Genomic DNA, 15,147 nt, shown 5'->3' on the forward strand with positions numbered 1-15,147 from the left:
GGTTTTTACTATGTGTAAATATAACTTTGTATTTTCAACAATAGAACCCCATAGTTACACATTAAATAATTCCCACCTCAGAGTCATTAATTCCAGTGAAGTCAAGCAAGAGATTTTTAAAAGGCAAAAGCAGTAATCCAAACCACACATCCTCAATGAATGTGCAAACGAGGAAGATGATGACCAAAACAGAATTACATATAAATCCACTTCAATTAAGTAGGTATCATGGATGGATACACTGGTACGCAAAATAAGACAATTGTTTACCAGGAGAAATTGTCTCCAGACTCCCAGGATTAATCTTTCTTGTGCTTGTGCAGTGTTGGACGGTTGACCCAGTGAAGACCAAGTAGAAAACTACATCATCTTCAACTTTATCTTCCTCAGTCAGCTGCACGGTAATAACTGAGTCACCCTAGGAAAAAGAACAAAAATATGTTAGGTTTACATTCGCAAGAACTGCATGAAATAAAACTTCTCTACCCCCGAGGCTGCTGCTTTCTGTTCCTGCACTCCTTTCACATGACTTGGGGCCCATCCTAATTTGCAGATATGCAAGTCAGCCTTAGCACGCCTCTTAGCCAGACTATCAAGCATTATAGGCAGCCAACCAGCCAGAAAATATGTTGAGCATGGCTCTGGGAAGAGATACATAGAAATCTCCGGGGTATGTTCAAAATAGCAACTTCACATGGGGAAATCATGCCATTTCACTGAAGTCTGACTGACGCACACCCCACACTTGGTCTTTTAAAAGCACAAACATGGATGGATACACACTCACAAATATATATATATATATATATATACACGTCCCCCCACAAATACTTAGCTAAGAAAACAAAACGGCTAGCAGCCCAAAATTGCCAATCTTCACATAATTTGACAAATTAATTTCCTCATTTCTTTCCCCTGACAAGCTAGCCACTGTGCTGACAGCTCCAGTGTGACCAACTCAATCCCTGAACGCATCTCATCCTCCATCAATAACCACAAAGATAGAAAAGCTTTGTGTCCACTGAGGTTTCTCCACCTCCAAGAGAAGCAACATGGACAAAAGGACATCAGCAGATTGTCACAGCCAGGCAATGAAGCTGCACCCAGTGGTTACTGGCCCATCTCTGCAAATTGTCAAGGGCAACATTACTGCAGCATTACTGCATTATTTATTTATATTTTTTTATTATTACTTTATTAGGCCTGTACATGAGATAAATATTCTTGTTTAACTTCATGGAGACTTATTTCAGCATCTAAGAGCTGCTGTGAGCAAAAACGATGTACACAGAGGACACGCATCGTCATCACTGCTATCCTAGCAAAGGATAAAATAAATCCACCTGCAATTCCTACACTTGTACGGACAACCAAGGAGCAATATCCAACAAACTAAGCTTTCCCTGGGGAAGGGAAAGCAGGGAAGGAGGGTGGCTTGCAGTTACTGCAAGCATGAAGCATGCTTACTTGATCTGACAACCCAACTTCTATCTGCCCAAAGAAGCGTTGTATAAACTACAAGACATCGTCAGCAACAGACTGGGAAGTGACCTTCTGCCCCATTTCCCTCAAAGATCAAAACCAGTTGGATGCCCCAGTTTTACACCCCAGCTGCGTCAGCCAGCTCTCGGCCGCCACGCTGTTCAGCATATGGTTACAGCTGCAAATCTGGAAAGGATTTTTGCTGTTATTATTTTTGCAGATTATGTAATTCTAATTTGCATAGCCAACAGAACACGCATGCCACTTCGTTTCAAACCTTCTCCTTGAGATCACTCAGTTCATCCCTTCTTTGTCAAATAGAATTACTGAGGAAAAACCCAAGGCTTCCAAGACCCCCGTGCACCCATGCCACGGCAGCATCGCTTCTCACGCTCTGTTTCAAGCCTTGTCCGTTGTCTCCCTCCCTTCAGTTCCTGGCATGCCCCAGCAGTTTCCCCTCTCCAAGTTCGTGCCCAGTTCTCCTCCTCCCACCTGGTACCTCTCGCCAGGAGCAGCTTTGCACAGGATACTGCTTTTGATAGAAACGAGGTTTGTCAGGGCAGGTGCAACCAGCCTCCAGTCTTAAATAAATATATGGGTCAGTCTTAAAAGGAACAACACCATGATTTCCAAAAGGTAAATGGAGCAGGGAGTCTAGTTTGCATTTCCATGGCTGCAGAGTTAGAGACAGAGGTTTTAGGAAGGTGCCATATCGTAACACCAGAGCAGACTTCCAGAGTCTGCATATATGCGGTGTTACATACATTGTGTTAAAAGAAAAACAAGTGCAAATAGAAATAAATCAAGCTTTAAACTCAAGCATGACCAGTTCACACGCTGAGCTGAAAACTAAATATCCCACTGCAAGCAAAAGGATCCAGTTCTGTGCGGATGTTCAAAAAAAAAAAAAAAGCTGAAGGTTTAACCTGCAAAGCCTTTGTGCTTTGACTTTTATATCCGTCCTTATTCAAACTGTTCCTCCCTTAAGGCATGAACATACAAAGCACTTAAATGGACTTAAAAATGCAGGTGACATTTACGGATACTCATCAACAGGGCTGATTGTCTAAAGCAGGGTCCCTTAAGGGGAATTTTTATTTAACTCTGAATCCAAGAGCAGCCAGTCCAATTCCCGTGACATAAAAGCAAACCCGCAGAGCAAACATGTGAGAAGACACCTGCCTATACATGTGAACCAGGCACTTGCCACTACAACACTTGATTTAATTTAATTTGCAGCATTACTGCAATGATAACTTGTATGCTTTGTTATTGATGAAAGAAGCAGAATAAAAAGGTTAATGCAACATGGTGCCTGTGTAAACGCAGGTAAGAAACCCAAAATCTGTTTAAACTGAGGCTTAACAAGGCAGATGAACTCCTCACTCATACAGATGCAGGTGCCAAGCAGTTGGACCTCACTGGGGAGGTGGCCCTGCTTTGGGGCAGGAGGACAGACCATGTCCTTTCCAGCCAAGATGACACAAAGCCCCACCAGCTGGCAGCTTTTCAGCTGTGTCTCCCCAGCACTTTACGGAGGGACGGTCACCAACACCCCACTCCCTCCTCCTGCTCTTCTGGAGAACCCAGCCCAAGATCAATGGGAAAAAAACCAATATCCTTATTACAACAGCAGAGCATGGGTATTATTTTTAAATTAAAACGTTACATCGCCTCCAAATATCATCAGCAAGATGGATAAGGTGCCACCTAATGGCAGTGTGCTTGTTTATTCCCAGGTGTCTTCGGAGCTACGTCCCGGCTGCTCTACGCGTGGCTCAGCTCGCTGTGCGCGACGTGACCGGGGAGCAGGAGGAACAAAGCGCTAACGCAGCCCTCCCTCGACGCACATTTCCCTTCCCAGCTATTAACAACTTCGCCGTTCGCTGCCAGCTTTCATTTAATTTTAAAACGTCACTTCGAGACAACGTATTTATTCGAAAAGGAAATAGTGCACAGAGCAAGCCTCTCTCTTTCAAACATTTTTTTGGAGTTCAAGAAAATCGGCTGCAAACGCAGCCAAAATTCCTTCGACCCGCATAGAAGAGCTTCCAACAGCACTATTGCGTTCAGCCTCCAAAAACATCTTAATTGAAGTATGTTTACCTTTATTCATTTAATATTATCCAAAAAGTCATCTGTTCAGTATCACTGCCACACAAGGTGGTTATTATAACCCTTCTTTCATCCTGAACGGCTGGAACTGGAAGGTCAGTCTGCCAATATCCCTTTGGTGAAAGTACAGCCAGATCAAAGCCGTTCCCTGGAATGCTCCAACAAATAAGAATAATTTAATTTCAAAACTAGTTTGGATCGGCTAATATTTACTTGGCTTAAATCCCATTGGAAATGAAAACATTCCATTTTTGTCCATTCATGAAAGAGGTCACCCTTGCCTTCATTTTGATCTGAGAGTCTCTGAAAAAGCATTTTGGGTAGCTGTAACGTGATGCAAAGAGCATGGATGCTGCTCTTTACTCAAAAAACACATTCCCTTTCTCAAACTGAAGGGGGAAGGCATACAGTCTGCCTTGTCAGACGACTGATATGTTGGGAAAACCAGACCTGGTCCTGGGCTTTCAACCACCACGACGCAACTCTAAGGGATGCCGGTGCGGTCCGTCTCTCCTTAAGGCAGCATAAACACATCTACCCGTAAAAAGGCCCAAATCCAGCTACTGGGTCTGAAAATCAAACCAGAAAGCAGCAAGGCACCTGCTTGTCAGCACTGGGACAACTGCACCATTTCAGGTATTTATTTTCAAGAGCTACAACTATAAAGGCACACAGGTTGTGTGTAGGCAAAGTAGGGGAAAGTGGAAGTAATCCTTTCTTCCCTCTGAGGGTCAGTTTGTGTCTGTAAAGGTGAGTGATTTATCTCCAAAGGAGTCCTTACAGATGACATTAGCAATATTTGCAAGTGGCAATGAGGCTGACAAGCTTTAAGCTGGAACGAATTAAGATCATTTGCGTTGTTAGCTCAGAAATAATATCCACCTTCCAACAAGGAGCAATGGCTTTAACCTTTCTTTGCCACTTCAAGGGTCTGGAAACCTGGTTTGGGGAAAGTGCTCACAGAGGATCCCGTACAGCAGGACCCCAAGGGGCAGCCCTTGCAAAATGCAAGCACTCAGATGAAAAATGGGACTTTAGCTGGCAAGGGGCAGATTTCCCCAGGGGACACCAGTTCTCCCAGTTGCAGGCACATTTCTCCAAAGTACGAAGGGGCTAACAGGTTTTGCTGGCTAACAGGTTTTAAAATTTCTACCAAATAATAATAATAAAAAGAAGAAGCATGCTCTATTTTTGTATGTGAAGCATGTGATTTCTAAACTTTTTCCTCTCCTCGTTCATACTGGGAATTGTGAAGTGCATTACCTAACCCATTAACCACCCACTCTGACCTCCCCCCACATGAAGTCTAAAAATACTTATGGAAATAAAGCATGTGTTAGATAGCGAAGCTGAAGCACTCCAGCGTTGCTTTAGCTTCCTGCTTTCAGTGAGAAAATGCTAACAACTAGCAATGCTGCATTTGTTCTGCACAAAAAAAAAAAAGCCAAATTAACCGCTGATTACCGCTGCCATCTCTGGCTGCTTTTTCATGCAGGTAAAACCTAAGCAGTGCAGTCATATTGGACAGAAAATCAATGTATCGGATGGCTTAGAGATTCACATGCAAGTAATGAAACCTCTTTGCAGTATATTTCCTCCTGCAGAGATGTAGAAGTCAGCGATCTGATGCTCTTTTAAAGAGGCTGGATTAGGCTCTGGATTAGATGAGTAAGCGTAACCTGCCACTGTAACAAGTTTTGTTTTGTTTCCACTGCTCATAACATGAATCAAATTCTTGTTGGGTCATTGCTTATTGCATTACATTAGGACACAAAAGGAGAAATATGCTTTTGAAACAGATCCTTTTTTTCCTTCCCCTTTGGAAAGCTCCAAGCAGCTCCTAACAGAGTTGCTCCATACCAGGACGACAGACCCAAAATCACAGCTGTGCCTTCCTTCTCCTCCTTCGAGGAATCCAGGCTCATCGGTACCTTCATTTTTTTTAATTCTCAGATGGAGGTGGTCCCGTTCTTACACCTGCTACAGCTTGCCACAGAATCAGGCTGTAATTGCAGCAGGAGGCAAGTCCCTTCACATCCCTGGGCTTTGAGCTTCCCCACCACTGAAATGGGAATAATGGGTCAAACTCGCCATGTGTTTTTCATGCAAATGGCTTTTAAAAGAAAAGCTGACTTTTCAATTATATCCCACTTTCTTTGGGAAGCGCTCAGGACTGAGAACAAATAAGTTAAACAAAATCAAAGGGAAGGGTGAGACAATTCCACCTAAACCCAGAAGTGTAGGATGCTCTGAAACCAGCTGGAAGACAGAAAAGGCAACAACAAAGCCCTTTTAGAAAACACAGCAGAAATCATCCCACAAGAAAAGCAACAAAATACAACCGTTTGGATCTTCTATGATCTATTTTCATTCACCTCTGCCAGTAAACTAGATCAACGTCTCAACTCCTCCTCCTGGCAAACTTTTGCCCCCAAAGTGCCCCCATCTGGGCTGAGTAACCTGGTGCATCCCTCCCAGCTGAGGTTACCTCAGTGTGATGCAAACATGTGTTGAACCCCCCCGAGAACATCATCTAGAGGGGATGCCACAGCACACGAACACATGAACAGCTCTACAGAAAAAAAAAAAAAAAAACAGGCACAGATACATGGGCTCCCTAATTGGGAGGGAGACAGGTGGAACTGGGGACGGGTCCTCCTTCGAAACATCCACCTTTCCTCTCTGCCTGCACGTGGGGGATGTTGTGCATGCATCTTGCTTCATCTCAAGTGCATTTTCCTCCTTGGGAACACTGTTAGGGCTGGCACTTCAGGCCCAGATGCATTTTGAAACGCTCAGCCCCTTTTGCAAATATGGTCATGTATCCCACAGCCTCCCAGCACTTGTATATCTAAAAGGAATGGAGCAGGGAAGAGGTCGGAGATATGTTACAGGGAGATAACAGGAGTCATTACAGACGTCCTCAATTTCACCAGTATTCATAGACTTGGAGGAGCACTTGGGAGAAAACTCGCATCAAAAGCAGTTCGTTTTGCAGAGCTCCAGGCTCCAGAAACAAAAGGCAGTGCTGTGCCATCTGCCCAAACACAGGCAGTTCTAGAAATGGCTCCTCACGTGGAGATATCCCCCCCGATAACAGCAGTGACCTGGGTCAGAAGCGTAAAGGAAGATGGATGGCGCTCTGCCAGAGTGCTGCAACCTCTCTTGCAGATAAGACCTTCAGGGAAAGACTCCAGAAATAAACAGAATGGCAAAGAGTCAGGCTTGGATTAGGGTTGGGTCCTTCCTCATGGCCAATGAGTGCAGGCGCCTTGATCTTAAAGCAGCACGAGGCAGAGGTTTTATTTTTTTTAATTTTTTTTAAGAAAACAAATCACACAGGCAGACACTACAAGAATGACTTCAGTGGTTTAAAAAAAAATAAAAAAAAATCACAGCCTCCCATCTAACTTTATTTTCCTCTTAAATGAACATCAGCACTATTGGTTGTGCCAGAGCAAGGTTTCAGGTTAGCGTCATGGAGGCTGAGCCCCTCTTTGATCAGAAAGACAGATTTTGCAATGCAGTCTGCTGCCCTTTGGAAAACACAATCGTAGACTGTGACTGCTTGCCCACAGGCCACCAAAAGAGCAGAGCGATGCTACAGGTTTTGCTGCCAGCCCCTCGAGCAACTCGGGGTGACACCTTCCACATTTCATTAAGGCTGCACTGAGCCAGCCCAGCTCCTCGTCCAGCATCAGCCACAAAGCCACGACCGAAGCACTGACTTGCACATGCAAAATAACCTTCTTCTGTCCACCATTTTCTCCCCCTGAAGGTGAGGAAGAATACGGTCCAAAAACAAGTTTAGCTTAGCACACTGATGGATAAAAGATTGACACAGGGGACAAAGGATGGATACAGGAAAAAAAAAAAAGACCCTTTAACTAAGACTCTTCAGGTGCGAGGAATATATGGGTAGAGACAGACACCTACAATAAACACAGCATCAACAAATAGTCCCCTACCTCGTGCTAAGGGGACAGAGGCAGCTGTGACAGACTGATACTTACAGATATTACACGAACTGCTGCTTCCAGGCTCATGCTGGCTCGTGCAGATCCATTCTGAGTGCAACTTGTGCTGCTCACCTCCACTGTCTGCAGAGCCCACAGTGTTACGGCTGATTTATCAGAGCGACCTCACAGCTACACCATGTCCCACGCCACTTCGGGTGTCTAAATCTGCAGTGGGGTTTGTTTGCAAAGAGATATATGGTGCAGGGGGACCAGGGAATGGATTTCCTACTCCAAACCACTGTGAGCAACACAAGCTCCAACAGAATTGGATACACTTAAAGAAGTCCATCATTAGCAGCCCACGTCCTTTGACAGAGCATGTCTACATCTCAAATCAATCAGCTCGGTGATGAATCTTTATTGAGTGTCAGAAGACTATTATGGGTATTACACACACGTTAATACGGGAGATCTCTGCAGACTGCCAACAGAAAATCCATCAAAGTAACAGGATCTTGTTAGCGCTGAAGACGACACACAATTTATCTTTATGGATGTATCTTTATGACACATCACTTAGGCGCACAGAGCTGGGGAAGTTACTAGAACAGGTGGTTAAGAGCCAAACAAGGTGTATTATTGCTTCAGCACAGGGCTCCACAACCTCTGGAGCACTTCCATCACCTGCTTTTGTTCAGAGCATCCCGAGGGCCTCTGCAAGGTGCTGTGCTGGGCAGACAGCCTTCACTAAACTAACCAGCCAAGGGCACGTCTAATGGTTTTTAGCTCACAGAAGGACGTGATAAGAATTAACAATGACATTAACAACAAAAGGGCAAAAAGCAAAGTTAAGTTAAAAAATAGAAAGGATGAGAAAAGTGTCATTCAAAAGTTTGTTATATACTAGGGAAGAAAATCTAGGGAAGATCTACTCTGATAAGAAGAATAGCTGGGAACACAGTTTTATTGTGTGGTTGGAATTGGCAGTATAGTGAAGAAATCATTGATTTATTTTCATTTATTTGAGCAGTTTAATATTGGCCAGGTCATCCATTTAAAACACTGCATGCCTGCTGTCATGGCCTGGACTGCTGGAACAAGCAGCTATCGACAGCAACCCAAATCCCAGACGTAGCAAGCCCCACAGAGCTCTGGTCCAGAGAAGAGGCATGAAGGGAGGAGCAGTGGAGGTCCACTTCCCATCTCAGCAAGTCTCCATAGCAGAATATCCCCCCTGGTACCATCCAGTTTCCACAGCAAGTGCTGATCTTACTCTTAAAGAGTTTTTCTCAGAAACCGTGGAAACTACTACAATTATTTCCTATAAAAACACACCCAAATTGATAGGAATGTCTTGTTCTGTCCTCTTTCTACAGCTTCTTCTGTTCTTCAGTACACTGTAAGTGAACTGAACCACACGTTTTATTAACAGCAGCTTGAGTGATTGATCCTGCTAATTACTCACATAACAATAACAACAAAATTCGTAGAGCTTGGAAAAAAGAGCAGACAGCCTGAATGCATTCAGTGACTAAGAAACAGAAATCCAGCTATTCTCTTGGCATCAGGGAGTTGAAGAGAGTCACAATTCCTGGAAGATAAAGTACATATGATCCTGGAAGATAAAGTACATTTGATGACACATTATTTGAAACAATCTCCTATCACCGCAGTATTTTCACAAATAGTCTTGATGGGTTTTAAAGGGAAAAAAAAAAAATCAGATTTGAACACTAACATTTGAAGGCATAAGATAGAAGGACAGCATTTTCCTTGTACTTCAGCATCCTCTACAGTACAGTAAGCCCTGAAAGAGACACAGCTCAGAGTGTGTTTTAGAGTGCTGATTTTCCTGCCAGCTGCGAAATATCTGCTCTAGCCTCATAGCTACAGTACTTGGAGCTACTGTAATGCCTAAGACTCTCTTTAAAAAGTGACATAATTTTTATTTTTTTGCCATTAGGGAACAGCAACCATTACAACCATTGCCTTACTGAAAAAGAACCCCCCAGCCACAACTGCTATGCAGAGCAAACTGTTGTAACACTGAGAAGCGCTTTGAAACAGACAGAAATGCAGGCAGCCCTGCAGAAAGCAGCACTGAAAACATTTCCTGCAGCATAGCTGCCACTTGATGGCAGTGCATAGCATCGATCTTAGCAGAGAGCAATTAATCACAGTTTATTTCCCACTTATGCACAATATGGGATTGCAGGGGATGAGTGCTTGCAAGCGCACCGCATGCGGCACAACTTTGTGAACCAGGGCGCTGCAGGTAGAGCAAAGGAGACCAGGAGCAGATGGGCTTTTCACAGGAGATTTGAGAGCTTAATTGAAAGCATCACGCCTTCATCAATTCAACATCTTCAAAAACACCCTCGTGTTAGCTTTGCTGACAAAATTGGCTCGAGCCTAACAGTTCCCAAAATGAATGCCCGCATTTTGTTACAGAAAATAAAGCAGGGACCTGCATCTTGACAGATAAGATAGGAAATCTGGTTGGTTGTCCTAAAGGTAATGTAAGAATATAAGCTATATAAATACATTCTATTGAGGAACAGGAGTTACAAAGCATTTTCATCCTCTTAAACACCAAGTGCTGAGCTCCACTGATCAGGAGGGAAGGCACCGCAATCAGCCAGCACTGGGGTTGGGATGCAATCTCTCAGCATCTCTCCAGATATTAATCAGCTCATCAGATACTTCAAGACATAAAGAACCCTAAATTCAGAGCCTAAGAGGTATAATATACAGTGGGGTTTTTTTTGTTTGTTTTTGTTTTTTTAATTTTATTTTATTAAAACTCTTAGTGTGACAATACAAGGATTCCTTTTGCATGTTTGCACTGGGGCACAGTTTCAGAAAGCAGGATGAACCAATCTAATAGCACCGCCAAAGAGGGGATTAATGCCTTCTCTTTCTACTTTCCCACCCTTTCCTTGTACCAGTTCTAGCATCTTTCTTCTGGAAGTCTTATTATTTGAAGATCACAAGCAGTGCCGCCGAGTAATGGTGACTGAAGGGCAGAACTTCAGACAGCAAGCTCTCTAGACTCCAAGCTAGGCCACTTACTGTGCACCAGCACATTCATACACACTGAACAGGATCACAGAAGCAAAGATCAAATGAACAATTATGGGAGGAGGGCTTGGAAACCAAATCACCAGCATTTTGATTTCGGCTAATAGCAAAAAAGTGCTGAGAAGAGACCTCTGAGCTACAATTTAACCCAAGGCTCACCTTGAAGGAAGGCAGTGCTGATGGTCAGGCAGCCTCTTCTCAATTCTCCAGCTAAAACCGTCTGCAGTAAATCCATAGGGGTCACCACTCAAAAGAAGTCCTACGCTAACGCGGAATGGATCTTGTGTGCTAGAGGATGCCTCGTATAAAAGGAGCAAGCCAGCAGCCACGTGGTAACTCATCTGAGCCACAGTCTTTTTTGGGGTACCCAAGAGCAGAAGCTCATCACAATATGATGCCCAGCTCAGGTGGCAGGTGCTGATCCCATTTCAGCAGCGGGGGTACTTCTGTTGCATGATGCAGACCACAGTTTGGGAAGAGGAGAATGAAAAAAATGTGGATCAAGGACTTAAAAAACAAAATCTCAAGAAATGAGGACACAGTTTAGGGAGGATATGATTTTGCCTGCAGAATGAAAACAGAACCAGGAAAGACGCGACGTGCTCCTCTCCAAAGTCCATCTGATCGGGTGCCCCAACCAACTTTCTTAAAACCAAGTAGCAGGTTCTTCCACAAGGAACACAAGCAAATATTTTATTTGTAAAGGGTGCTCAGAGGCCTTCCACTCGTAATTCAAAGACACTTTGAAGGTGGGGCAGCAAACTACTTTGTCATTAAGAAGAACTCAAGGACCAACAAATAAAAGACAAGAGGCTTATCAGATCCTCTCACCGCAGCACTGAGCTGAACATCAAGGCTCATTCTCCTCCTGCCTAAGGACCTCAAAAGAAAGTCAGACAGGGCTTCTGTATAGCGCTTTTCATGAGAAATTCCCACATTAAAAGCACTCTCGGCATATTCCACCTTTTCTGCTGGACTGATCTCATATTTGGGCATCTCAGTGGCTTTTGTGACCGTAGATGCCACTAAGAAAACAAATTCAGCATTAGTAGATTAACTAAAACATCGATGCCAACCTAATAGCAACGTTTTACTGTATTAGGACTACAAAGGTATTTCATTTTCTCCTTTTGCGCCTTTGGTAAAGATTTCTGAAGAAGATTAATTAAGCAGCTCGTAACACTGCACAGGCCATACTTGGGACTGTCTCAGACATGATAACAACCTGACAGACACTCCTGTCACAAGCCTCAAAGCTGTGTCGTGCTTATTTTCTTTAACCCTTTAATATTTATTCAAAAGAGGGTTTTTCTTAAAACACAAACATCAGAGGTTATCACAATTACTCCTCCTGAGGAATACACACATAAAGGGCATTTCATTCTGGGTGAGATATACAAGTGAAAGAAATATATTCCTATTACAAGCATTACTCTTTTCTTCCCGTTCTAGATTAAAGGTGACACTATGGGTAACCTACAGCAATTCATTCATTAACAGAAGAGAGGAACTACTGTACCCAAACCCAGGTTACATTAAGAGAGGGTCAGTGCATTCTTGCCGAAGCTTTTGAAGTTCATACTTCATTAAGTTGCACGGCATTTTGGCGTGGAAGTGAGAGCTCTCATCTCTATCAAAACCCTCCCTGAGCAACTCGGCGGGTTGTGCAGCTCCCAGGTAGCAGTTTATAGGAGAGACTCAGTCTGCAGACCTGATTAAAGACCAAAGTCAATGGGAGCACTTTTATCAATTAAGCGTTCACCCTCCCATACAATCTCTGGGTATGACACATTTGGCTTTGTCACCCCGAATAATGCGGACACACCTTAGACAAACCGTGCAGAGGAGGAGTGCTGTGATTTAGAGCGTTTGTTCCTTTTAATCAAAAAGGAAAAGGAAAAAAAAATTGCAGTGATGCATCACCCTTCTCCAGCTGCTAATCTTTTCCATTTCACACCCACTGATCATTATCACCGAGAAAAAACACTCCTGTCTTAAAGACAGATCTAAGGTTGCAGTCTTGGTAGTAATCAAGAGAAGATGCCACTTAATGCTTCACGGCTCACCCCTACCTGTCACCTCCGTCCTGTTCCAGCACTCCCATACCCAGTCCTGCTCTCAGGTTATATTTCTAAAAAACAACGTTGATTTAAGAGTGGCAGAAGATGTGAATGGGTTAAAAAGGATGATCAAAAACATTACAGTAACCCTACAGCCAGAGGCCAGTGAGGCTGCTGAGTACTTCTGAAGGACGACTACCAGGATATTGTATGCAACTGAACCGACCTTGGTCATTTACTCGTGTGCACTCTGTACTTACTGAAGTTTTGTTAGAAATAAGGACGCAGCTTGAGATCCTTGATCCTTCTGCAATTAAATCTCCTGCTGAATACTCTTCTGGCCTCTCAATTAATGCTAACATTTATAAAAAGATCAACACTTTACAAAACTCCTTTCAATTTTCTTTCTTGCTTGGATTTTAGCAACAGCAGTATTTAAGCTAAGTGATCGATGTAAGTTATTTAATTTATGAACAGAGAACTTCATTTACAAATCACAACAGTAAAAAGGCCACTTAAAAATAAGGCTCTATTACTCAGAGCAATGCTGAGCCCTTTTTTCCTACCCACGTACTCCTTGATGACCTGAATATTCCAACAACGCACTGACAACAGCTAGGGAGCACTTTGCAATACTCAGGCTGAAACTTTGACTTGTGTTGGTAGACATACAACTTCCATAAGAGGGTGAAGATCAGAGAAGCCACTGCATGTATTTAACCCAAACAAACAAAACTCAACTCCCAGCTTCCTGCCTGCCATTAACACAAGACTTCTGCAACCTTCCCATTCCACCCCAAACCCTGCCTGTGCATGCTCAGCCCTGCAGCTTTGAGACTTGGGGCTTTGAAATAATGTCACCCATTACACTGTGCTCTCAGCTGGGTTCCCTTATCAATAGGATGGTGCTGAAGCACAAGAGGGGTGTAGGTAAAGCCACCTTCAGACTGTAACCTGGTACCTAACATCAATACAGATGTTCCCAAATGCTGCCCCAGGAAGGCAGCCCAAGGACTGCCCAGCCACATGGACTATTTTGTTTTTTATTATTATTTTTTTTGCACATCCTGCAGTAAAATGCACTTGAAGAAATCAAAAGTATGTGAAAGATTTTCATAGAGCCCCTTTTCTACTGAATATCCACAGTTACACCACAGACTATGCAAAATATGATCGATACAATTACACACTGGGGGAAAAAAAAGCATCCAGGAGAGCCCCAGCACAGATAGCAGAGACACTCACCCCAGCCAAGTGACAGTTACTTGTCATAACCTCGACCCATGCCAGTGAAAGAGCCAGGAGATAAAGCTTGGTCCTGTTACAGCCCGCCCTGTGCTTTGCTGATTATGGACTGGAGACCACCTCTGGATTAAACTCAAGTTTGTACCACAAAACTTAGGGCCACTGCTTTAACAGGGTGAATTCAACCCTTCATCACAGCTACGTGAACCCATGAACCACAGCAGACCTTTCTGAGGAGTTCCCAGCCCTGCTACCCCAATTCTTCAGAACCCCACTGATGGCAGCAGCTGAGATTAGAGCCCATAGAGGTGCTTCAAGAAGAAGTGGGTTTGGGCATCTTCATTTCAGATCCATGCTACGACATCAGGCCTCATCCTTTGTAAAAACTGTGTGTTGGGAGCCACACAGCTCAGATGGCTCCTTGACCCTGCCGTCAAGCACCTCGCGCCGTGTTATATCGAGGAACGCCTCGCTGCCCTATCTCTCCTGGCACGAGCTCCTCCGCCTCGTGACTGTGCTGCTGGCACGGCAGGCACAGCACCAAGCCCAGCCCCTGTGTCAGCTCAGATGTGGAAGTACCCTCCTCTCCCTCACGCACATTTTGGTTCCAAGTATATTGGGCATCTCGGGTTCCCAGAACATCATTCAGAATTGGGAGGCACAAATCTGGGCAATTTGCCGATCATCAGATAGGATGAAATGTGCTCTATCTGATAGGCTTCCAGGAACTGACCCAGAGACAGTGTTTTTCCACTTTCTCCTCCCAAAAGTAATGCTGCTATTACCAAATGATGCAACATTTCTGTAAGACAGATTCTTGTATCGTTTCTGCTCGCTGGTCAGTCTTCACTTTGCAGAGAACTTTCAGGATGAAATTCATGCAAGATACAGAAAATAAATAAATAAAATCAAGTAATCTTGAATCTAAGCTATTAGTTTAAAAGTGGAAGAGGATAAAGGATGCACTGCAATGGCCCCAGGCACAAAAGGGTAAAACTTGAGGGGAAGTGATTTACTGAAAAGCAGGCAAATGTAGGGAGACCCCCGGACATGTTTGTATGGCTTGCTATTTCCCGTCATTTATTTCACAGAGATGAAATTCATGGGACACTGTTCTCAGCTTTTTGAAAGCAAGCTGAAGGAGGAGCCTGTACAAGGAAAGTGGAGTCAGCATCTCTTTGAACAAGGAACGCGGTGAGGGTCTG

At 43.9% G+C, this 15,147-nt stretch overlaps 1 protein-coding gene across 7 annotated transcripts in view; it reads right to left on the minus strand.

The window, feature by feature from the left end:
* The window catches only part of AKAP13 (A-kinase anchoring protein 13), a 213,876-nt gene that overhangs the window by 136,580 nt on the left and 62,149 nt on the right, over window positions 1–15,147 (minus strand). For all 7 annotated transcript variants that reach the window (XM_032194918.1, XM_032194915.1, XM_032194919.1 and 4 more), the window contains exon 5: window positions 271–418. In XM_032194918.1, the coding sequence (XP_032050809.1) occupies window positions 271–418 (148 nt within the window). The remainder of the gene's footprint in view (window positions 1–270; window positions 419–15,147) is intronic.

Source organism: Aythya fuligula, chromosome 11, assembly GCF_009819795.1.
Source record: "Aythya fuligula isolate bAytFul2 chromosome 11, bAytFul2.pri, whole genome shotgun sequence".
Classification (NCBI taxonomy): Eukaryota; Metazoa; Chordata; class Aves; order Anseriformes; family Anatidae; genus Aythya; species Aythya fuligula.